General features: G+C 47.0%; 2 protein-coding genes across 4 annotated transcripts in view; one reads left to right on the top strand and one right to left on the bottom strand.

Annotated features, from left to right (window-relative positions):
* TDRD9 (tudor domain containing 9) overlaps positions 1-24241 on the bottom strand; it is a 117106-nt gene extending 92865 nt beyond the window's left edge. For 2 of the 3 annotated variants that reach the window (XM_053225016.1, XM_053225018.1), the window contains exons 1-2: positions 23982-24241; positions 5103-5209 (exon numbers count right to left, since the gene is read on the bottom strand). In XM_053225016.1, the coding sequence (XP_053080991.1) occupies positions 5103-5209; positions 23982-24181 (307 nt within the window). In that variant the 5' untranslated portion in view covers positions 24182-24241. The remainder of the gene's footprint in view (positions 1-5102; positions 5210-23981) is intronic. The other variant, XM_053225017.1, reaches the window with a different exon arrangement.
* On the top strand, positions 12353-13671 carry RD3L (RD3 like). The gene is made up of 2 exons (XM_053225021.1): positions 12353-12654; positions 12999-13671. Exons 1-2 carry the CDS (start codon positions 12356-12358, stop codon positions 13294-13296), a joined length of 597 nt encoding a protein of 198 aa, XP_053080996.1. The 5' UTR covers positions 12353-12355; the 3' UTR covers positions 13297-13671.

Raw genomic sequence — 24241 nt, 5'->3', positions numbered from 1 at the left:
TACTATTACGTGTCTGGAAAAAAAAACAGTAAACAACCCGAAGTTATGTCTAATCTATAAACCCAGCACGCACGTGTCCACAAATGCAGAAGCACATTCTGCAGGCTAACACCGCAAGCAGCGTAACTAGAAGATTCCCTCCGTACCCGCGATGAATCATTTATACAAGCTGCGCACACCCTTACACCTCCATCACAGCCATCATCGCGGTAGGCCTGGCACCACCTCCTAAGACAAAAGACCTACAAAGCACACGGTGAAAAAGTAACGTGAAAAGTAGTCAAAGGGAACCTCGTGTGGAATGGCATCAGGAGGCGCGCGTGCGCGGGGGAGCCCTCACGCCCACCACTCCCCGCCCACCACAGTCCCACAGGAAGAGACGCACCTTGCTCAAGGATACGGTCTCACTCTCCCAGCAGGAAGAAGGAAGATTTCCTCTTCCCCCCGGCAACAGCCCAGCCAATGAGAGTCTGTCCCAGCTCAGCCACTGAGAAACCTCTATACTTCCAATTCCCAGTTTACTCCAATGGACTTTTTGTTTACAACAGCCCCGCTCTTCCCCTCCCCCTGCCCTCCCAAAAGAGTCTCCTGTCCTTTGTTCTCAGGACTTGCTTTTGGTTTTTTGGTAGCTTGCTTGTCCCGGATTAAAATGATCTGTTCTTCCCAGAGAAATCCATCTCTTTGCTGGTAAAATAACTGGCAGTTTTATTTTTAAGGTTAACAGTACTAAAATGGTTAAAGAACAGACGTGATTTGAAATTTCAGTAGAATGCACCGATTCATTAAGGGGTAGCTCCTTACTGCTGAAATGCACCGGTAGCAGACGAGTGCCGCTCAGGAGCTCCAGGTGCCCTGAAAGGGCGGCCTGACTGCCCACGCAGAGGCCGACTGCGGCACTGACCGCTAGCACCCCCTGTAAACACCGTGTCCGGCCTCGGGTCATGACCTGACGAACTGACAGGCATCAAAATTCACAGGACGCAAGCTTTCATCGGGAAATAAACTTCTACTTCCAAAACAAACTTTTAAGGCTCCCGCCGCTTCAAATTTAGAGCTGTTCCCCTTCTTCGGCATCTCTCCCCCGATGCCCGTCTCCCCTTTTCCTCCCAGCCCTTCCTTTCTCTGCCCCAACATCTCCTCATCCTGTGTTCTGCCACCGTCCTTTCTCACCTGATTCACGTGTTCGCAGTGTCATAACTAATCTAATAATAAATTTAAAAAATATATAGCTCTTCTCCTATATTTGAATCAAAGTGTGTAGCCCTTGTTCTGAATTCACAGAACAGAGCAGTCAGACCTGTTACAATCTTTCGGGCAAAGGTCGCTTCTTTGTAGGCAGCAACGCTCTTCCTAGGGCGCCAGGGGCCATGGCCGAAGGAGGACTCCCAAGCCCTGCCCTCAACAGCTCCAATCCTCCCGTCAGTGCACAGATGGCCACCGGACTCTCAAAAACACGCACCGTCCTTCTGCTGTCCTGTCTTGCTTTCCTCCCATCACTCCTCTCAGCTTTTACATTTTTTTCTATGTTTACTTTTGAGAGACAGAGAGAGAGCGAGCAAGCATGCACACCAGCGGGGGAGAGGAGAGAGAAGGGGGTGGGGGACAGAGGATCCAAAGAGGGCTCCACACTGACAGCGGAGAGCCTGATGCAGGGCTCAAACCCATGAACCCTGAGATCACGACCTGAGACAAAGTCAGACGCTCAGCCGACTGAGCCACCCAGGTGCCCCATCTCCTCTCAGCTTTTGAAGAACTCTTGGTCTCACTCCTTCCAGAAGCTCTCTTGACTAAGGAGTCCTCAGAAGTAATTAACCACACTACCTGCCAAACACTGAGTTGGAGCAAAATTTAATGTCTGGAAAGGTCCTAATTTAAAAATGGCTCCAACCGTTCATTAAGTTATCTGGAATTCTGAATGGTGGCTGGGTATCCAGGCCAACCCACAAATTAAGAACATAATGTTTACATAAATAGGCGAAAAATAAACACTTTCCCACGCGTGATGCCAGTAGGTTTATCAATCAGCAACAGGCCTTTTTTCACGTACTACAGGAGAGGGATGAGAGTCCACTCGGCAGCAGGGGCTCCACTGTAAGACAAGACGGAAGAACAAGCAGTGGGAACAGAGGAAGAAGTGGGGAGTGAGAAGCGCGGGGGGACTCAGAAACACAGAAAGGCAGCAGCCGTGTCGTTTGCCAATCGACTTTAAGACGTGGTTCGCCGTGCTGCTGACCGAGCCACTACTTGGACACCACTGATGCGACTTACGTTCCTTGATTACGTGCATTTTGAAGGTTGTTACTTAAAGACAGAAGCTGTACAAGAAGAGAATTCTGAAAGTCTTAACTCTACCGTCCAAACCCTATGCCTTCCTCCACGGAACACAAACACGGCTGGACGTTTCTAGGTCACTGGCTGAAGCACACCCGGCACAAATCAAGTCCTGCCTCCACGTCCACCGCCACAGGGGACAGGAAACCAAACAGGGAGATGTTCGTGGCCACAAGGCTCTCTCATCTGTACATCAGCAACAAAGGGAGGTGACCAGGCAAAGCATCATGATTAAGTTCTAAGAAAACAAAATGGATTATTCAGGGCATATCAGCAAACTACATATGACAAAGTATAATCCAAAAGTGCCGTGAGAAATACCTCAATCTCACAATTCGCTATTTTTATTTCCTGTTATCTTTTTACCCTGAGTTATTAACATTAAAATGTTTTTACGTGAACTGGAAAAAAACTAGAAACCGCTAGTTTCTCTTCACTAAGCCACATCACTCCAACCTATGGCTTCCACAGTCACATCTCCTCCTACTGATTGCGACCCTCCTGCCCCCTCTTGTAAGAACCCTGTGATCACACAGGGCCCGCCGGGACAGTCTCCCCCTCGCCATTTGACTGTGACTTAATCACAGTTGCAAGGATTCTTTCTCCTGTGAGCTAACACAGTCACAGGTTCTGGGGCTTAGGATCGGACCTCTTTGGGGGCCTATTATCTAGCCTACAACTGTCTGTGCCCAGGCCTGCCCACCCCCACTCTCGATTCTCCGACAACAACGCCCATTTCAAGTCTGGGGCACCAGGGTTTCGTCCGCCAAAGACCCCCGGCGCACGTTCCCTCCTCCCTGATCCCCGTGCTGCCCGGTAACGTCTATCATCCGTCAGCTCTAAGCTCAACTGTTAACTTTCCCGATACCCCAGCTCAAGTCAGAAACCCTGGTCTCAGGCCCCCATACAGCTGTCTTTCAGAGCACTCACCTCCACAAGCATGAATCTGCGTAACTACATGATTAAATGATAATCTCTGCGAGGGGAGGGACCGGGTCTTACTACTTACCATAGTCCCAGGCCTCACACAGTCCCTGGCACACACCTTGATAAACACCGGTTGTTGAATGAATCCTTGGAATACAGCCAAAGCTATAATTTATGTAACTGCCTGGTGAAAAGTTCCAAAGGCATTAAGATGCCAGGGACAGAGAAAGCAAACAGTTCCAAATCTTAATCCAAATCAAAAGTTACTAGAGCAGATGCCTCCAACTGCAGGCATTCAATCGTAACCTCGCTACTTTCCAGCAGCAGCATTCCCGTGTGGCATGCTCCAGGAGTGGCAGGCGGCGTGCCCCAGGTCAGGCCATACGGGCGTAACAAGAAGGATGGCATCACACAGTCATCTGGGAACGAACGCGCCTCCGCAAAGGGAAATACGAGCTGATGGAGGTCTCTGCACAGTAACACGCACACGGCTCCTTCGTGCTTCTACTGGACCGCACTTTGCTCTGCTGCACAGGCAAAATCGCCAATCCCTGTCCGCTGACATTCATGAGACCTCCGAGGCTCCCCACAGATTAGCAATGAAGCAATCGACGCTCGGCCACGTCCAGCGCTGTATTTTTAGCAGAGGTATGCACTGGACCAAGGGGCGCACACACTTTCAGCTATCACTTCTGATGTTAACCTACCAGACCGTCCAGACAACTATTCCTCCTGAGGGAGCTAAAGACAGTAGCTGAAATATACAAACAACACTTAATGAGGCAACACCAGGCCGAAGCCGACAGCAAGGCAAGAACACAGACACAAAGGCAAAGAACTCCATGCGCTTTTGCTTTAAGGTGAAACATAAACCATGAGAAATAAACCTGAATCTATGTAGGGACCCAAACAATGAGAAAACAAAACGGAATGAGACAGTGCGGTGGGGCACCTGGGTGGTTAAGCGTCCAACTCTTGGTTTCAGCTGAAGTCATGATCTCAAGGTTCATGGGTTTGAGCCCCGCATCAGTCTCTGTGCTACAGCTCAGGCTGGAGCCTGCTTCGGATTCTGTGCCTCCCTCTCTCTCTGCCCCTCCCCACTCATTCTCTCTCTCCCTCTCTCTCTCTCAAAAATAAACATTAAAAAAAATTAAAACAAAAGAACAGACTATTTAAGAACTACGTTTAAAAGAGAAGAAAAACAGGGGCACCTAGGTGGCTCAGTCAGTTAAGCGTCTGACTTCAGCTCAGGTCATGATCTCACGGTTCGTGGGTTCGAGCCCCATGTCGGGCTCTGTGCTGACAGCTCAGAGCCTGGAGCCTGTTTTGGATTCTGTGTCTCCCTCTCTCTCTGACCCTCCCCCGTTCATGCTCTCTCTCTGTCTCAAAAATAAATAAACGTTAAAAAAAAATTTTTTTTTAATAAAATAAAAAAATAAATAGAATTTAAAAAATAAAAGAAAAAAACAGAGCACTTGTGTGGCTCAGTTAGTTGAGTGTCCAACTCTTGATTTTGGCTCAGGTCACCGTTCATGAGTTCAAGCCCCACAACGGGCTCTGCCCTGACAACACAGAGCCTGCTTGGGCTTCTCTCTCTGCCCCTCCCCAGCTCGCATGCGTGCGTGCTCTCAAAATAAACTTTTAAAAAAAAAAGAGAGAGAAAAGTGACTATTTTACAACCCAACATATACTCACCCACTCAAAAACACATCTTGAATTAACAAGCAATATGGATTCTTTGTTGACCAAAATATCACATTTCTTAAAAACTTTAAAGAATGTAACACTTTAACCTGTAAATAACTCATGCAGCAGATTTTAAATATTTAAAAATACCCATTTACCTGGCCTACTAGTTGACTGATCACTGCCACACATATCAAATTCTTGTGCTTCAAGCTGTCTGTATTTGTCAATATACTCCATTTCTGAGCTCTTTCCGCTAAGTGGCCTAAAAAGAATATTAAACGTTAATATGCTATTTCCAAAAAGCCAAGAAATCCCACGTGCTAGAAGAATTCTTGAATAGTTACTTCTACTTAAGTCAGAGAAGAAAACACGCTAATGGTCATTCAACAAATGCAAATAAAGGGCACCTGGGTGTCTCAGTCGGTTAAGTGTCTGACTTCAGCTCAGGTCATGATCTCACAGTTCATGAGTTTGAGCCCCGCATCAGGTTCTGTGCTGACAGCTTGGAGCCTGCTATGGATTCTGTGTCTCCCTCTCTCTCTGCCCTTCTCTCTCTCTCTCTCTCTCCCCCAAAAATAAACATTAAAAAAAATTTTTTTTTCAAATGCAAATACGCTCAACTCCCCATCTTCTGGCCACCCAAGTGCAAATTAAAGCAGGGAGAAACTGGACACCTGGGTGGCTCAGTCGGCTGAGCATCTGACTCTTGATGTCGGCTCAGGTCATGATCTCATGGTTCATGAGTTCAAGCCCCACGTCGGGCTCCATGTTGACAGTGGAGCCTGCTTGGAATTCTCTCAGCCCTTCCCCTGCTCGTACTCTCTCTCCAAAAAAATTTTTTAATTAAAAAAATAAAAGAGTGAGAGGCCAGTATTTCCCCCTTCATATTAGCAGAAGACTGAATATCCTTAGATCACTGCAGGGAGTGGTAAATGAGTTAAGACTTTTGTTATTCTGAAAGGCAACCAGCCAGTATCTGAACCAAAATTTTCCCCTCAGTGTCTTCTGTAGAGCAGTATTTCAACATGCAGACAAGGAAGCACGGGCACGGACATGGGAGCATTCATTTAGTCAGCAAATATCTACCGAACACCCAGTACATCGGAGGAACTTAGACACTAGAGGTGCAGCAGTAAACAAAACAAGCTCCTTGCCCTCATGAAAGTGTCGTCTAGTGAAGGAGACATAACAGATACACACACTCACCAGTGATATGGAGGTACAAGTTTAAAGCTAAGGGTATGGAGAACTCCAGGGAGAGAAGGCACCTTCGGACGATGTTTGTAATGGTTAAAACCTGAAAACAAATGTCAGAGGGAGGGCCAAGCCACGGCATGCTCCTACTCAGTGTGCATCTTTTTAAGGATGGCCAGGGCCATCTTCACGCTAATAGGCAAACATGTCCAAGATGTTAATTAAAAAAAAAGGCAACTGCTGTGTGATATGCAAAATATGCTACCAATTATGTTTGCATTATCCGCATCTAATTTAATCGCCCTGCCGTCAGAAAGAAGACTGCACAATACCAATTCTTGAAATTTGAGGTTTACTTTAATAAAACGCTACTTGCCTCAAAGCCTACTCTTGCCTGCTATTAATAGCTACATCAACATTCTTTTGGTTACTGTTTACCTGATATTTACTCATTAATCCACTGAGCAAATTAATATTCAAGGCTGCCTCCGTGCCAGGCGCTGTTTTAAGCACTTGGGATAAAGCGGCTGGCAGACAGTCCTCATGGAGTTTACAGTCTAGTTGGGAGAAGAAAAATAAAGTAAAACATAGAACACGTCATTCAGAGATGAGCCCACAGAGAAAAATACCTGTGCAGCCAGGAGAGGAGATGGGGCGAGGGCGGCTGCAATATTAATAGGATGATAAGGCGACAATAAAGCAAAGATCAGCGGAAAGAAAGAGAAGGGCCATGCAGCCCTGGAGGGGAAAGATCTCCTGAACAAGGACACAGGAAAGGCCAGCCTTGAGGCAAGTGTGCCACAAGAGGCGGGAGGCAGAGGCAGCCCAGGAGAAGGGTGGGGGGCCCAGAGGTACGGGGAACAGGAGTTGGTTAGCGGGATGGGCAGGGGGTAGGCTGCCGGCAGGGACGAATTACAGAGATTTGGGCTTTTGCTCTGAGGGAGATGGGTTTTGAGCCAGGACAGACAAACAGCAACATCAAACTCCTATTTTAACAGGACAGCTCAGACCGGGTGAAGCGGGGTGCGGTGACAGGGGTGGGTACTTAGAAGCGGGGAGACCACCGAACACAGGAGCACAGTAACCAAGGCCAGAGACGACGGGGCTCGGACCAGAGTGGCAACCATGAGGGGGGAGCCACTCGAACGTGCTGGCACGGGGACGCCTGGCTGGCCCAGTTGGTGGAGCGTGTGGCTCTTGATCTTGGGGTTGTGAGTTCGAGCCCCGTGCAGGGTTTAGAGATTACTTATAAATAATATCTTTAAAGAATACGTATGCCGGCATACTAGATCTGGGTATGAAAACACAGGAGTCGAGAACGTTTCCCCAGTTCCAGCTCCTGGGAAGACCAAACGAGCACACCACACTCTGTGCCTCAAAATGAAGCCAGAAAGCCAGGACAGAGCACGTGAGCTGTTACCAGAGTCCCTGAAAGCACAGTACTGGGCAGATGGGAGAAAACGACCAGAATTCAGAGCAGCGGCAAGCAAACCAGAGGTGCATCTGCAATCATTTAACTCTGCCGTCCCCAAGTGCAGACACAGCACGGGCATAGACAGGGCGCCCCAGAAGCAGTTCTCGTGCCTCAGGGAGGAGAGGGGACCCCACATGTTCAAAGTGAAGGCAGTCCCCAGATTTTGTGTTTCCAGGGGTCAGCAAGAGCCTCAAACTCTAAGGAGGGGAGACATCCTCTCCCAGAGGGTAGGGTGGACCCTCACTGCCTTCTTTCCTCCAGGGTCCTCCCATCGCTTGGCCCTGAATGTGAACGCCGGCAGCTGAACCGGCAGGAAGCGCATGGTGAAGCAGGGCAATAAAGCCGCAGGCTTGGGGCCGGGAGCTGCCTCAGGGACAGGAGAGCACCTGGGGAAGCGAGACCCCCAAGGCCGTCCAGAAGCCACTGGGCCGTACAAGCATGCGCTGACCCCAAAGAGCCCACCACGGACTGATGACTGAGGGCTGAGCTCCAGGATGGCCAACAGGTGGCACCCTGTAGGACAGACCTGGTGGCGCCGTGAGGGCTCTGAAAACCGGAGAGATCCCGAAACCTCACACAAGGCTGGCGGGGATTTGCCACCCGAACACGGCTGCTCAGCTGCAATCCCCGGAAGATTTAAACAAGCCCCCGGGTCCCGTAATACAGCATTCAAGATGCCCAGGACACACACAACTACCCAGCACGCGAAGACCCGGGAAAATCTCCAGGCTGGAGCGATGGCCACGTAGTTGGACACTGGCTATCCAACTTGGGTGTCCGACCCTACACCTCACACCAACCTTAAATCACTTCCAAACCCATTCAACCACCCAGACACCTGCTTTTTTACACCTGTAAAGCTAATGTTCTCCTACACTTGATAATCTGGAATAGAGAAGCCTTCACAAACAAGAGCACAAAAAAAGAACAGTCAAAAAGGAAAATATCAATAAACTAACGTAAACTGTAAAACCTAAAGCTTGTGAACAAGGGGCGCCTGGATGGCTCAGCGGTTGAGCGGCCGACTTTGGCCCAGGTCATGATCTCACGGTTCATGAATTCGAACCTTGTGTTGGGTTGTGCTGACAGCTTGGAGCCTGGAGCCTGGAGCCTGCTTCAGATTCTGTGTCTCCCTCTCTCTCTGTTCTCCCCTACTCACACTCTGTCTCTCTCAAAAAATAAATAAACATTAAAAAAATTTTTTTAAAAATGTCGGGCGCCCCGCAGCCTCAGTCAATTAAGCAGCCGACTTTGACTCAGGGCATGATCTCGTGGTTCATGAGTTTCAGCCCTGCGTCGGGCTCTGTGCTGACAGCTCGGAGCCTAGAGCCTGCTTCCAATTCTGGGTCTCCCTCTCTCTTTGCCCCTCCCCTGCTCGTGCTCTGTCTCTCAAAAATAAACAAACATTAAAAAAAAAATACACGCATTAGTGTGTTTTAATTCAAATGATTTTATCAACTGCATCTCTAACAGCCGAAAGACAGAAGCAGCAGCGATCCAGGATTTTAAACCGAGTAGCAAAGGAATTAAAAGCAGAGGGCCGGGCCACCAGGCTCCGCCCGGTGAGGAATCCTCCCTGCGCCGCTATCAAATGCTGCCGAGCACTAACGGAGACCCTGACTGTAAACACGAACACTTGTCCCTGGCTCCTCAGCTTGCCCTCAGGTTTCCAAAATTTTGTTTTTCCAGACTTATTTTCTTATGCACTTCTCTACACACCTTAGAAGTTTATATGCTCACCCTGTAAATGCTACAGTGCGATCTCACAGTGAGTATGAGAGGTGGTACAATCTTCAGCTAACAAGACGCAGCCTGGAAAATTGTGACCGTGACCAAAAGAAACTGGCCAGTATCACAGTTTAAGCTTTCTGTCTCCCACACAAAATGCCTGGAGGCTGCAGTTCCTCAGAAACAACTCATTTGTTCAACGTACTAAAATGTTTAATAAAATCCAAGTTAGGGCGCCTGGATGGCTCAGTCGGTTAAGTGTCCGACTTTAGCTCGGGTCATGATCTTGCAGGCAGTGAGTTCAAGCCCCATGTCGGGCTCTGTGCTGACAGCTCAGAGCCCGGAGCCTGCTTCGCATTCTGTGTCTCCCTCTCTCTCTGCCCCTCCCCTACTCGTGCTCTGTGTCTCTCTCTCATAACTAAACGTTAAAAAAAAATTTGTTTTAATCCAAGTTAATCTGGTTATAGCTTAATAAACAGAAAGGATTAACATGAAGGTACTTTCTCCACAAATCCTGATCCCCGGATATTTCTGGTGTCCATCTACAAGGTAGCAGGGGCAAGACTGTACTGATACTTGAGTTCTACTTCAATCAAACAATCTCAGGAGACAGGACAGAAAACATACCGGTGACAATAATATAAGCAGCACAGCCTGAGCACCAGAAACGCAGGCTCACACGCGGAAGACGGAAGGGAGGCGCGTGGAATGGAAGCTGAGCCGTAAGAGAAACTGTGAAGGCTACACCTGAGCAGGCGCCACAGGGGCAGCACAGGCGCCAGAGAAGTCTGCGGCGGGGGGTGTCTTTGAGAAGCTCTTTGCGCAGCAGGCTCACCGATCTTCAAATCTCCCAAGGACACCACCACTCCCCCCCCCCCCGGCCCCGAAAAGGCCTTCCCCGACCTCCACAACAAACTACAAAGTGAATAAAGAACTACAAAGTGGATAAACGGAAAAGAGAGAGAATGAACATCTCAGAAGACAGAGTCTGTGTGAGCAACTCTGAGGGCAGAGGGAACACGACGACACGTGTCGGGAAGACACGCTCCGGGGCAGCGCCGGCAGGAAGGGGAAGGAAGCCACAGAAGGGCCCGAAAAGAAACGTGGCTCGTGTTCCACAGCCGCTATACTTCCGACGTTGCCGTCACCATCGCAGAGGCAAAAACTGTTTAAATTAAAGCAACAGCAAGGAGGTTATTCAAAGGGAGAAGTGTCAGGATTCATCGTAACTTCGGCAGAAAATCTGCGAGGACGTTTCTGTCCTGCCGAACTCGACTGCTTCCGTTCTCAGAGCGCCACACACGATGCGATGTGAAAACCTGCCCGGTGAAGATGATGGATGCCGACAGCGGGCCACTTCTCACGTGTAAGGAACAGGGCTGTAGGCTGACCGCACACGTCACTCATCATCACGCATGACAAGCGGGTCTGATGGGAACCATGTCCATTCTTCACAGTTCATTTGAAGGAAAAGGCAACAGAAGAAACAAGTGGTATGAAAGGAAAAGCCGCTACGTAGTCACCGAACACAGAAGCAGAGAGTAAAAGACCTGTCTGCCCTTCAGCCAGAGACCCGCGGCCCCGGAAGGAAAGACCATCCCGCATCGCATCGCATCGCATCGCATCGGCCCTTGCCCCAACGGTAAGTGTGTTTCACCCTCGGCTCCAAGAGAAAACACTGCCATCGTCTTCTGTAGAATGAATTACAAGGTTTCGTTTTCAATTTCTCATGCTCTTAGATCTCTCTTTTCCCCTACCCTTAATCTATTATTACGGTTTTTCAAGAGAGTATAAACTATATTGTCAAGTCACCTACTTCAGCATTTACGTCCTCCGGCCTCACAACTGGCTCCAGCATACAAATTTCACTACCAGTTAGAGAAACGAGATGAATACAGAAAATAATCCTGACTAAACAGTCCACCTAGGACTGATACCAGCATTCTTCACCTCTTTTGCTCCATCATAACGAATTTCCTCAGGACGGATATTTTGCAAATCGTCAAGACTGATCTGTTTTTTCTGCTCTCATTAGAGGGGACAGTGACCTGGCTTCTAGATGGCCTGAAAGTTAAGCAGAAGAATTAAAGCAGCGTGGTTATTTTTAGCTCTCTACAGGCATAAAAATACAGCCCTGAGCTGTGACCCACAGCAGAACATCACAGCACGCACCGTCCCCCCCGTAGCTGGGAGCGCGGCCCTGGTGCCTCCCGGTGCCGCTCCTCGCTGCATCACCAGAGCCGAGTCGGAGTGCATTTAGGACCAGAGCCTGTGGCTGCCGGCATCTTTTTCAAACAGACGGAGCTACGTTCAAAAGGCAGACCGTTATATAATTTGTGAAGATTAAACAGTAAGTTATTTTTGTCACTTCTTCTAGCTCACTTACAAGGTGAATTAATGAGCGTTCTCTCTAAATGAAGACATCACAACCTCATTCCTAACACAGAAATTGATTTATTTCAAATACAGTTTCAGTGGGTAAATAAGGAGGTTCATTCCTTCCAACAGGGAACGCATCCGGAAGAACAATATACGCCCAAGAAAAACATAGCTTCGTCACTAATTCAAGCAAACTCTTTGGCAACATCACCACATCGGATCCGTCAACTTACCAGGTACGCTTTAAACCTTTTCTGCGCAAAACCTAAGTCAAAAGTGTGTGTGTAGGTAGAGCTTTCCTATACATTAATGTTTTAAAGCCTCCTAAGAACTTTTAATAGCAAGTGCCAGTGTTATTTTCAGAAAATGTTCAGTCTGGAGATTATCTCTGACTTTGTATATTTCACTTCTGCTTAGCTACATAATGTGTTTTCAAAGCTTGGTTTTTGGTACTGACCTAGTTAGAAATTAAAAGACTTTAATCCACATTCTAATCTCGTTTTGACCTGCATATCTAACCAGTGAAAAATTCACGCAGTTTCTGGCAAATTTACTGAAAAGAAACAGATGTGCTGATCAGAACCGCAACATTTTATACAAATAAACAAGTGAGAATATTCCCATAGGCTGAGCATGCCACTTTTTGGCTGGATGAAATGGCCAAAATACGATGCCTACAAACCCGCACACTGTCCTGGCTCAGATGTAGTGACAAAGACCCTGCTTCGGGAATTAAAGTGGCATCTGAAGGAGCGAGAGAGACTAATACAAGAGATTGAAAATGAACAAAAAGTAAAAAAAACAGGAGTGGATTACAACTGGCTGAGAAACCACCAGAACCCCCACATGACCATCCCGGCTACTGAACAAAGACAACTTGAAGTCCTTTGCTCACAAGTTCAACCTTGTCAGACCGGAACTATTCTCAGCAGGTAAAAATACTATGTTCTCTTTTGTGATTATCTGCTGCTGTCAAGTCTAAGGTCTTCATATATCTAGACTGGAAATCATATTCTATCGGGTACATACTTTAATCACGTGCATCAAAAACCCAAAACCAAAATCCCCAAGGATAGGCTGGACAAAAATATCTTACTGGAAATATTTTTAAGTCACAGAGAATGTCTTTACTAGAAGCGTAATTTTAAAGGGATGAGCAGATTATTCAAAAGGTAACTACTATGCAATTACATTATTTCAGCTATATTTCAGAGATAAATGAATATGCACAGAAGGGAGTTTCTGAATTGAATATTCATTACTGCTTTCCCTCTAGATTTCGAGAAGTTTTAGCAGAAAATGATGTACTGCCATGGGAAATAGTCTACATCTTCAAGCAAGTTCTGAAAGACTTCCTAAACAGTGCTGACAAAGGCAACCAGCAGGAAGGCCTGGAAGAGTCAAGGAACACAGACTGTCCTGTTCCTTCTGTGATGCCAGGCTCAAGCTCCAAGAGTTCAGACAAAGACGAAATACCCACTATTTCCAGTTACGTGGACAAAACCACAAAGAACAGGTTCCCAGCATTCTCACACAGAATATGGAACCTACCATATTATTACCCATCAAGTTAAGTTACTTATAACCAGAGGAGTTTCTATGACCACCTTTAGAAGCAGAACTCTTAATATTAAAAGAAAAAGTGATGTGATTTCATGTTTTGTTGCAAAGTCAGATGTTACGTAGTGTTTAACTCTGCATCCTAGGTTTTAAGTAGTGTTCCTTTTTTAACCGCTCTACAAATGCAATGTTTTATTAAACAGTCTACTTTTAACTAAAATGGTTCCAAATATTTTGAAAAAAATGTTTGAAGTATTTTCTTATACCTCAAACATCTCTCACAGGCATTTTATTTAGTATGAAACTGGACAAATTCTGTGTGGAAATTAGACATTAACCTTGACTTTTATTCTGAAAGGAAGCTGTATAGAATAAAATAAATGACTGATGTGAATCTTACTTTTACAATAAAACACGGAGCGGCCTCCAGTCATAATCAGCGGGGAAGGGAGGATGGGCAGTCACAGAGAAGATAATGTGTAAAGACTAAGTGATGCTTTACTCCAACACTCAGATTTGTTACTAATTACAATATTTTTTAATCGCAACTAACGTTAAGGAAAGGCGTGAAAAAGAAACAGGGACATCTGGGTAGCTCAGTCGGTTGAGCGTCCGACCTCGGCTCAGGCCATGATCTTGCAGTCTGTGAGTTCGAGCCCCACATCGGGCTCGCTGCTGTCAGTGCAGAGCCCACTTTGAATCCTCTGTCTCCCTCTCTCTGCTCCTGCCCTGCTTGTGTGCACATGCTCGCTCGCTCTCTCTCTCAAAAATAAATAAAACATTTTATAAATAAATAAATACGATAGATAGATAGATAAATAGATAAATAAATAAATAAGGAAATAGAGCACTATATTATATCAATAAAGAGAAACAGACTGGGTTCATTTAAGATGGCAAATATTCAGGGTGCCTGGTGGCTCAGTCAGTTAAGCAGCTGACTCTTGATTTCGGCTCAGGTCATGATCTCTTGGTTTGTGAGTTCAAGCCGCACATCTCGCTCTACACGGACAGTACAGAACCTGCTTGGGATTCTCTCTTCCTCTCTTTCTGCCCCTCCCCACTCACGCTTGCTCACTCTCTCTGCCTCCCTCCCTCCCTCTCAAAATAAATAAAATAAAATACCTAATATTTCATATGCAAAATTCAACATTTCATCATTTCATTCAAAGAGAAAACTCATCATTGGGGTTTTTTTATTAAGTGCTAGAATCTTTATCACTTTTTTTTAATGTTTATTTATTTTTGAGAGACAGAGACAGAGCATGAGTGGGGGAGGAGCAGAGAGAGAGAGGAAGAGACAGAATCTGAAGCAAGCTCCAGGCTCTGAGCTGTCAGCACAGAGTGCGGCGCAGGGCTCGAACCCATGAACCATGAGATCATGACCTGAGCTGAAGCTGGACGCTTAACCGACTAAGCCACCTAGGCTCCCCTAGAATTTTTATCACTCTTAAAAGTAAGCCCAAGGAACCCAATGTTTACAACTTTACACTTGGGATTTTATCGTTTTCTTCCATCTAAAAGGAAAACATATTCAGGACCAGAACTGAATACACACCCCAAACAAACCCTTCTGACCTGTTTTCTCCTGTACTCTCAGACAACATCCACAGCATCCTGAGCAGGCTTCAACTTGGTCTTTAATCCTAACCATGCAGTGAATGGTGTCAACCCGACCAGGGTTTAATAAGACAAGGTAAGGGGAAACACAGCTCTAAGTGGATCTGAAATAGACCCCTCTCGTTCCTGTTCCCATGTGGTTCTGTGTTCACAAGCTAACTAGCAAGGGCTCTTCCAGCACTGAGAAATTTGAATGGAAACTATTTGTGGGAGAGCTGACTGTCCCCAGAAGTGCATAACTGCTTATTATCCAGTGAATACAGAAAACAGCACACAAAAGTTTTCATATTATCACCTTAACGGTGGGAACAAAATGTCTGTTTTAAACAGCTTGGAGTGGTCTATGATGCAGCCCCAGAAGTAGCAACCTCACCATGTAGATGAGGAAATATACACCACAAAGAGACCCAGAACACTCCATTCTCCACCCCCCCCCCAGGGCACCTTAATCAGCCACCACACAAAAGAAATGACCAAGCACATCCCTTTGGAGACGGCCACTCTCCCTGTCCAGACAGGAAGAAGAGGACGGTCTTCAGTCCCCACTGTCAGAAGCTTCCTACGACTGAAAAAGCTACAGACACTCCGGTGACCCACTAGTCCAAGAGGAAAATGAACCCATGCTGCTCTAAGTTGCCCACGATGCAGTCAATTCCACAGCCAGACTTTAAAGAGAAATGGAGGGGCGCCTGGGTCACTCAGTTGGTTGAGCGTCCAACTTCAGCACAGGTCATGATCTCATCGTTCATGGGTTCGGGCCCCAAGGTGGGCTCTGTGCTGCCAGCTCAGAGCCTGGAGCCTGCTTCAGATTCTGTGTCTCCTTCTCCCTCGGCCCCTTCCCCGCTCACATTCCGTCTCTCTCTCTCTCTCTCTCAAAAATTAACATTAAAAAAAAAATCTTAAGGGGCACCTGGGTGGCTCACTCAGTTAAGCCTCTGACGCTTGGTTTCAGCTCAGATCATAATCTCACGGTTCAGGGGTTCAAGCCCCACATCGGGCTCTGCACTCATGGTGCAGAGCCTACTTGGGATTCTCTTTCTCTTTCTCCCTCTCTCTCTGCTACTCCACTTGTACTGTCTCTGTCTCTCTCAAAATTAAATAAACTTAAAAAAAACTTTTAAATAGAAGTAAATAAACAGGAATGGAAAAAATACACTGCATTTTGGTAGACAGAATCTCTCTCTTTGTTTTGGCAATAGCGTAACAACCATGGTTCCTGTGAGAGCACTGGTGTATGTAATTTAAAACTACAGTTGTTTAGAGGCTCCTGGGTAGCTCAGTCAGTTAAACATCTGACTCTTGGTTACAGCTCAGGTGGAGCTCCACCTCAGGATCTGTGCTGACAGGGCAGAGCCTGCTTGGGATTCTCTCTCTCCCTCTCTCTCTCTCAAAATAAACTTCAAAAAAAAAAAAAAACTACAGTTGTTGCTCGAAAATCTACAAATCAAATAGAAATTTTAACACAAATAACTTCCTAAATATTAACAGATCTCATTCCATACGTTGGCCTGTTTCTAAAACCGGCAAGAAAATGAGGGTCGAAAACATTAGGGGGTGCAAATGGGGGAAAGAACTACCAGGAAGGCTTTAGGCATGTTTTATAAAGAGAAAGTATTGGCTCAGTGGCTAAAAGCTTTGGCTAGAAAATACTAAGGTGCGGGGGGGGGGGGGGGGGGCCGGTGTGGCTCAGTCGGTTGGGTGTCCAACTTCAGCTCAGGTCATGATATGGTTTGTGAGTTCAAGCCCCACATCGGGCTCTGTGCTGACAGCTTGGTGCCTGGAGCCTGCTTCAGACTCTGTGTCCTTCTCTCTCTGCCCCTCCCCCACTTGTGTGTGCACTCTCTCCTTCTCTCTCTCTCTCTCAAAAATAAATAAATGTAAAAAAAATAGTGAGGTGCAATATACATTAACCCACATAAAAGTACTCTGTGTATCTGACACATCATAAGCTCTCAAAAGTTAGCAGATTTTTTTAAATGTTTGTTTTTGAGAGAAAGAGAGAGCACACTCACATGGGAGGGGCCGACAGAGGGAGGGACAGAGGATCTGAACTGGGCTCTGTGCTAACAGCACAGAGCCCAATGTAGGGCTCAAATTCATGGGCCATGAGATCATGACCTGAGCCAAAGTCAGATTCTTAACCGACTGAGCCACCCAGGCGTCCCTCAGAACTGAGCATTATTTAACCAGCCCAATCCATTTAGTAGCATTTAAGTCATTCTTTCACATGCCAGGTGCTGTGTGCAAAGCACTGTATACATATACTCATTTAATCCTTTCCTTGAAAGTGGTATCACTCCCACTCGACACATGAACAAACAGCCTCAGACAAGTTCAATGGCTGTCCAACGTCAGTGAACAACAAGGCAGGGACTGGCATCTGTCGGGTCCCTGCACTGTGTCCAGCCCCAACTTAACCTCTGAGCTCCAAATGCATACAGTCAGTTGTTTACCTGACACCTCCTCTTGGATGCCCACAGGTAACCAAGGTCACAGAGATTTGTTTTCTAAAAGGATAAATACAAATCAAGAAAAGGAACAAAGGAATCAAAGCAACACATGTACACACAAAAAAGCACAGCTCTTTAGACACTTCAGCTCAGTAAACAACAATGCCACCAAGCCATCCAATTCTTAGAGAATCCCAGAGCCAGAAATCTCAGAATCATTCTCGATGGTGGAGGGACCAAAAACACATCACAAAGACGACTTGGGGCACATGGTAAGTGCTTTAGAGGAGAAAACAATGTTGAGAGAGACTACAGAGATGGAGACAGGAGGTGTGGGAGGATTTGTGCAGCTGTGGAGGCCACAGGAGGCCCGTACAAGGAGGAGACATCGGGACAGAGCCCGGAATGATGAAGGCGGTCCCAGGAAGAAACAAAGCAGAGGGAGACAGAAAAGGGCAGGCACTCCGGGAAGAAGAGTAGAGACAGAAGCCCCAAGGTGGAAGTGAGTTTGGGGTCTTCAAGAAACAGAAAAAATAAATGCCAATGTGGCCAGAGGGCAGCAGCAGATTAGGCAGATGTCAGCTGGAGGAAAGCTCGGTTAGTCATAACAGAGTCTACATTTTATTCTAATGACAATCTAGCCACAGATAGTTGCACACGTACTCAAAAAACCTTAGATGTGAGTGTTGACTCAAGAATTTGCTCATTTACCAAACATTAACCGATCATCCACTTCGTGCCAGGCATTCTTCTAGGTGCTAGAATATTCGGGGGGCAAGGATGGGAAGCGAGGAGAATAAAAATAGAAGGCTTTTGCAATAATGCAGGAAAGAGAGGATGGTTCATCTAGGCCAGGTTGGTGAAAGCACAAACGGGGAAGTGCACTCTTATTCTGGAAACATCTGCCAGGATATTCTAATTTTCATCGGATTATACAGACAGACACACACACACACACACACACACACACACACACACACCCCTTAGGGAAATCAGCTGTGGTCAGAGGCGTATGACAGATTTCACAATTCAGTCAAAGCAGGAGCAGATAAGGGAGCCATACTCATTTCTAGCATATCATAAGACCTCAAGAACTGGGACCTACCAAGGCAGTCCATTCATGCAGATACCTGGGCCCCTACTATGTGCCAGGCACTACACCAGGAGGCGGAGATTCAGTGATAAAACGTTCCCTCAAAAAGTTCTCATGTGGAGAAAACAACAGAAAGCAATTCCATACAAGTACTAAGAGATGTGGACGCAGGGCACCAGGCAAGTGGTTATTCACAAAGGGCAGGTGGCCACCCGCCTGGTTTTCCCGAGCCTTCCAGGCGTTCCTTCTCACTCTTCTTTATTCCATCTCGTCAACTTCTCAACATTCAAGGGGTCCAGGCTTGGGTCCTTGGACCTCTTCTCACCCACTTCTTCTTCTCAGGTCCTTGGACCTGCACTCACCCACTAGGATCCACCACCCATAGTCTGGGTGAGCTCATTGGTCTCCAAGCCTTAAACTGAATCCCCAAACATCTAGTTCCAGCCAGGCTTCCTTCCTCAATTCCAGACTGCCTGTGTTTACTGTTATCTAACAGTCATGTCAAGTTAACACGTCCAAATCAAAAGTCTCCCCATACACCAGCTCCTCCCGTGGTCCTGCCTTTCTCCGTCGATGGCAACACATTCCAGCTGCTCGGCCAAGAACCTTGGTGTCCCCGTTATTGCTTCCACACTCATGTTCTGTATCTGATCCAGCTACAAAGTCCTCGCTTGTGTCTTAGGAATACATCCAAACTGCATACTGCTTACCACCTCCAATGCCACAGTCCTGGTCTAACCCACCATCCTCTCTTCTTAGATGATGTATTAGCGGGCATTCTCCAGAGAAACTAAACCAACAGATGTGTATAGAGAAAGACAGATTTACTTTTAGGAATTAGCTCATGAGACTGTAGAGACACAAGTCCAAAATGTGCAGGCTAGGCCAGCAGACTGGAAACCTGAGAAGGAGTTGCAGCCCGAGTCTGAAGGGACTTGGCAGAATTCCTTCTTCTTTAGGAGGTAAATCTTCCTTCTAGCCAGGTCTTCAACTGATTTGATGAGGCCCACCCACAATTTGGAAGGTAATCTGCCTTACTCAAAATCTATCAATTTAAATGTTCGTTTCATCCAAAAAGCACCTCCACAGAAACATCCAGAATCATGTTGGGCCAGGGGCACTGGGTGACTCAGCTGGTTAAGCGTCCAACTTTGGCTGAGGTCACGATCTCGAGGTTCATGGGTCTGAGCCCCGCATTGGGTTCTGTGCTGACAGCTCAGAGCCTGGAGCCTGCTTCGGATTCTGTGTCTCCCTCTCTGTCTGCCCCTCCCCCTCTCACACACTGTCTCTCTCTCAAAGATAAATACACATTTTTTTAAAAAAGCTTTTTTTAAATCATGTTGGGCCAAATATCAGCACAACTGCCCAGCCAAGCTGACATCTAAAGTGATGTCACAGATGATATTAATGGACTCTTCCCTGATCCCCTGTTACTGCCCTGGGCCCACTGCAGTCCATTCCACACAGCAGTGATCATGTTAAAGCCAGAAGTCACATCACCCCACAGCTCTGGTCAAAACCCCAGAGTGCCTTCCAATGGCCCCCCAGTAGCCTCAGATGAAGCAGCAGAGTCCTTCGTGGTTTCAGAGATAATCGTGGACCCAGCTCCGTGCCCCCAGAGCTCCCCTATTCTCTCTCTCTCTCTCTCTCTCTCTCTCTCTCTCTCTCAGCCACTCCCCTCCAGGGCATTGAATTACATAGAGAACACTGTAATTCATGGGAAAGTGGCCTAACAAACTAAATCTGTAAACGGACAAAAAGGTCTTTAAAAAGCACGGCTTTTGTGGTCAACAGAAAACCGCAACTCCCGGAGGATAACACGTACACACACTAACGTGTGCAAAGCCTACATGCCGAAAAGCAACAAGCGAGAAGTGAAAAGTAACATATGCTGGAGTCAGACAGCCATCCTACCACATAATAAATAGGCGGACGGGGATCAGTTTCTCAACTTAGCTGATCCTCAGCTATAAAATGGGACCTCCCTTGTCTGTCGGAAGGACAGACGGCTGTGCTTCCTGTCACCTGACGCGGTGCTCAACACAGTGGGCACTCAACTTACCTGAGAGATACCGAGAAGGGAAAACTGACTTAGGTAAAAGGAATCACCAGATAGGTGATTTGAAATGGGGAGTTTCTATGGGAAAGCTTTCTCTGGGACAACGTACATTTGGAGGTGCCAAAGAGTCTCGTGTTTTCTACTTCTCTTCTTTATTTTTAATGCCGGTAGTCATTACTCACATGACTCATGAAGCTGGTTTAACAACGCTCTCGTGGACTGGACTCCAGAGACTCAACGCACACTGATCGTACCCTGATCGTCCCTCCCAAATACAGTTTCACTGTGGGCTATCCTATACTTCAAAACCTGTCTTCCTCTATGTCAGATGTTTTCTCACCAACATCAAAACCTCATTCAAACTCTCCTTTCTGGAAAGACCTCAGTCAACAAGTATCTGAGCATCAGCTGTGCGCCTGCCACGGGGCAGAGGGTGCCTTTATGGTCAGCTCACCCTACATCAACCCCAGGTCTACCACTGTATCAGTTTCCTGTTGCTGCCATACCAAATTATCAATAATCCAGCAGTTCAAAACAACACAAATTGATTATTTCATAGTTTCTGTCAATCAGTAGTGCAGGTGGACACAAGTAGGTCCTCTGCTTAGAGTCCCGTAAGGCCAAAATCAAGGTGTTGGCAGGACTGCGTTCACTACCAAAGGCTCATTCAGGGTCGTTGGCCAAATTCAGTTCCTTGAAGTTGTAGGACAGAGGTCCCTGTTTCCCTGCTGGCCGTCAGCCGGGATCCCATCTTTGCTCCTAGCTGTCCACATTCTTCTCCTGCTTCCTTTGTGGTCGGTCCTGTCTAACACCAACTGGTCGAGTCCCTCTCGTGTTTCAAATCCCTGCTTTTAAGGGCTCGTGTCATTAGACAATCCAGGTAATCTCCCTATTTTAGAATCTATAACCTTAGTTACATCCACAAAATCCCTCTTTCCTGTAACAGAACACAGTCACAGGGTCCCGTGGTTATCTTTGGAGGGGGGTAGAGGCTCTTTCTACCTACCGTGACTATTTATTTCAGGAAGTTATTGGGCAAGGCACTTTACCACCCAAGTCTGTTTCCTCAACTACAAAATTAAGTTACTGCCATCAATCTCAGGGGGTTATTTCAAGGACTAAATAACGTAGCTGTATTTGAGTGCCCGCTACACAGCAGAGCCTCCGCCTTAGATATGCACGTGGTAAGGGCCCAGGAAGGGCCTTTCAGAGAAGTACTGCTCAGACTCAAAGCACTACACAAACAAATCTCAATGTTATTTGCCTATTTCTAGCTACGTACAGAAGTTGAAACGTTTATGGCAATTTTACAAAGTAATTTTACTTGATAATTATAATTAATATTTTAAGTGGGGCTTGTATTTTCTTTTTTCCATTCCATTACTCTGAAATTTCATTTTTATTGACTTTTCAAAGTCTTAATCCACCAAAGACTGGAAATTGTAACAACAGGTCCTCAGTAGTTAGAACATTTAAATCTATACTTTTAGTTTCTGAAAAGGGCAATAATAATTTACTTCCACTACCGCAATAAGTTATTTAGAAGCAACACAGCTCTGCCCGTTACAAGCAGAGGAGGCTTAAGGAGAGAGGGTAGCCTACAGGATTACTCACTAGAGCAATTCAAGGGGAAAAAGTACAAAAGCAGCAACAAAAAAGCCACTCTAAAGCTGCACAAGGGTCTCTTTGTCCCCTCCCCGCCTCCAAGAACAGGTTTACTAAAGATCCCAAGTAGTCCTTGACTCTGCAAAGGCTTGAAGCTTGTCTACAGAGTCTTGAAGCAATCCCATGCAAACCTGACGGGGCCAACCAACAAGAGAAACTTTCTCAAAAACTAAAAAACTGGGGCGCCTGGGTGGCTCAGTCGGCTAAGCGTCCGACTTCGGCTCAGGTCATGATCTCACTGTTCATGAGTTGGAGCCCCGCGTCGGGCTCTGTGCTGACAGCTCAGAGCCTGGAGCCTGCTTCAGATTCTGTGTCTCCCTCTCTCTCTGCCCCTCCTCAGATCGTGCTCTGTCTCTCTCTCAAAAATAAATAAACATCACAAATAAAAATAAAAAACTAAAAAACAAAAACCACCCTCTCAACTGAAAAAGGTGTTGAATATGGGGGGGGGGGGGGGTCCGAGCACTGACACAGACACTCCAAGATGGGAGTATTTCCATAGTGGCCCGCTTTATAGAGGGAACAGGTGTTTCGGTACACCAGGCTGGGTCTTCTAAAAACAGATGCCCTCCTCTTGCCTTTTTATTTCCACCAAAATCATGTGAACAGATGAACCAAGGACAGTTGCCTAAGTTAAAAAAAAAAATAGTGGGAGAAGGAGCGTTCATAAAACCGAACGAAGATCCAGCTTTCCAGCTCCTTGGTATTCACCCAAACGGACTGAAAACGTTTGACCCACAAAAACCTGCCAGAAATGTTTACCACAGCTTTACTCATCACTGCAAAACTTGAAAGCCACCAGCATCCTTCAGTAGGTAAATGCACAGACTGTGGTACATCCAGACAATGGAATATCGTTCAACACGTGTTTAAAAAAAAAAAAAAAAAAGGCGGCGCCTGGGTGGCTCAGTCATTAAACGGCCGACTTCGGCTCAGGTCATGATCTCGCGGTCCGTGAGTTCGAGCCCCGCGTCGGGCTCTGTGCTGACAGCTCAGAGCCTGGAGCCTGTTTCAGATTCTGTGTCTCCCTCTCTCTGACCCTCCCCTGTTCATGCTCTGTCTCTCCCTGTCTCAAAAATAAATAAAAAAGAAAAAAGAAAAAAAGAAAGAAAGAAAAAAGCTACCAATCCATGAAAAAACATGGAGAAAACTTAAACACATATTACAAAATCAAAGTAGCAGATCTGAAAAGGCTAAACAGGCCTGATTCTAACTATAAGACACTCTGGAAAACGCAACACTACGGATAGTGAAAGGATCAGTGGTTGCCAGGGTTGGGGGGGAGAGGGAGGGGTAAAGAGGCAGAGCACAAAAGGCAGTGGAACTATTCTGTATGGTGGTGGATACAGGTTCATACACCTGTCCACAACCACAGACCACAACACTAAGATTGAACCCTCATCGTCACTACGGACACTGGTTAACGATAACGTATCCACATCAGCTCCTCACTTGTACAATGACACACAAAAAAAGACATTAACAACAGGGAAACGTTGGCGGGGGTGAAGAAGGTACTTGGGATTATGCTCAACTTTTCTGTAAATGTAAACTGCTCTCAAAAATAGCTTATTAATTAAAAAAAAAAAAAGTTAAAAAGTGAACCTAATTCTGGAGTGGCTCAACTTCCAGGAGAGTTAACCAGGCCTAGGTCACGGGGTGGTCCAGCCGGGGGCCAGGGACGTAGTCACGGAGAGTCTGGGGCGGAGCAAGGGCTCGGGCCTCACACCAACCCCCAGACGCTCCCCCACTGCCGGCCTCGCTCCCACCCCTGGCCGGGCCTGGGCTTCGCACCCACCCTCGGCCTCCTACCTCCCGGACACTGCCGGCTGGGCCCCAGTCTGGGCCCCGGCTGCTGGGCCGAAGCCGGGGGGCGCGTCCCTGCGCTGCGCCTTGTCCCTGGCCGCCTCGGCCGGGAAGGCGGGCGGTGAGCCCAGCAGTTCCACATCCGTCACGGTCTTGCCGATGGTGAACCAGTCGTTGATCTGGTCGACGGTGAGCTTGCGCAGCATGCTCCCGGCACGGCGACGACGCCACCTCAACTGCCCAGCGGAGCGGCGGGAACAGACGAC

This window comes from Acinonyx jubatus, chromosome B3 (genome assembly GCF_027475565.1).
Source record: "Acinonyx jubatus isolate Ajub_Pintada_27869175 chromosome B3, VMU_Ajub_asm_v1.0, whole genome shotgun sequence".
NCBI lineage: Eukaryota > Metazoa > Chordata > Mammalia > Carnivora > Felidae > Acinonyx > Acinonyx jubatus.
The sequence above is the reverse complement of the archived record's forward strand: the minus strand, read 5'-3'. Positions and strand labels throughout refer to the sequence as shown.

What these genes read in the sequence shown, in the direction of transcription:
- RD3L (XM_053225021.1), top strand. Translation starts at nt 12,356, where the DNA reads ATGCCACTTTTTGGCTGGATGAAATGGCCAAAATACGATGCCTACAAA. An exon ending in ACCGGAACTATTCTCAGCAG is followed by an intron (nt 12,655 to 12,998) that starts GTAAAAATACTA and finishes CTTTCCCTCTAG; the next exon opens with ATTTCGAGAAGTTTTAGCAG.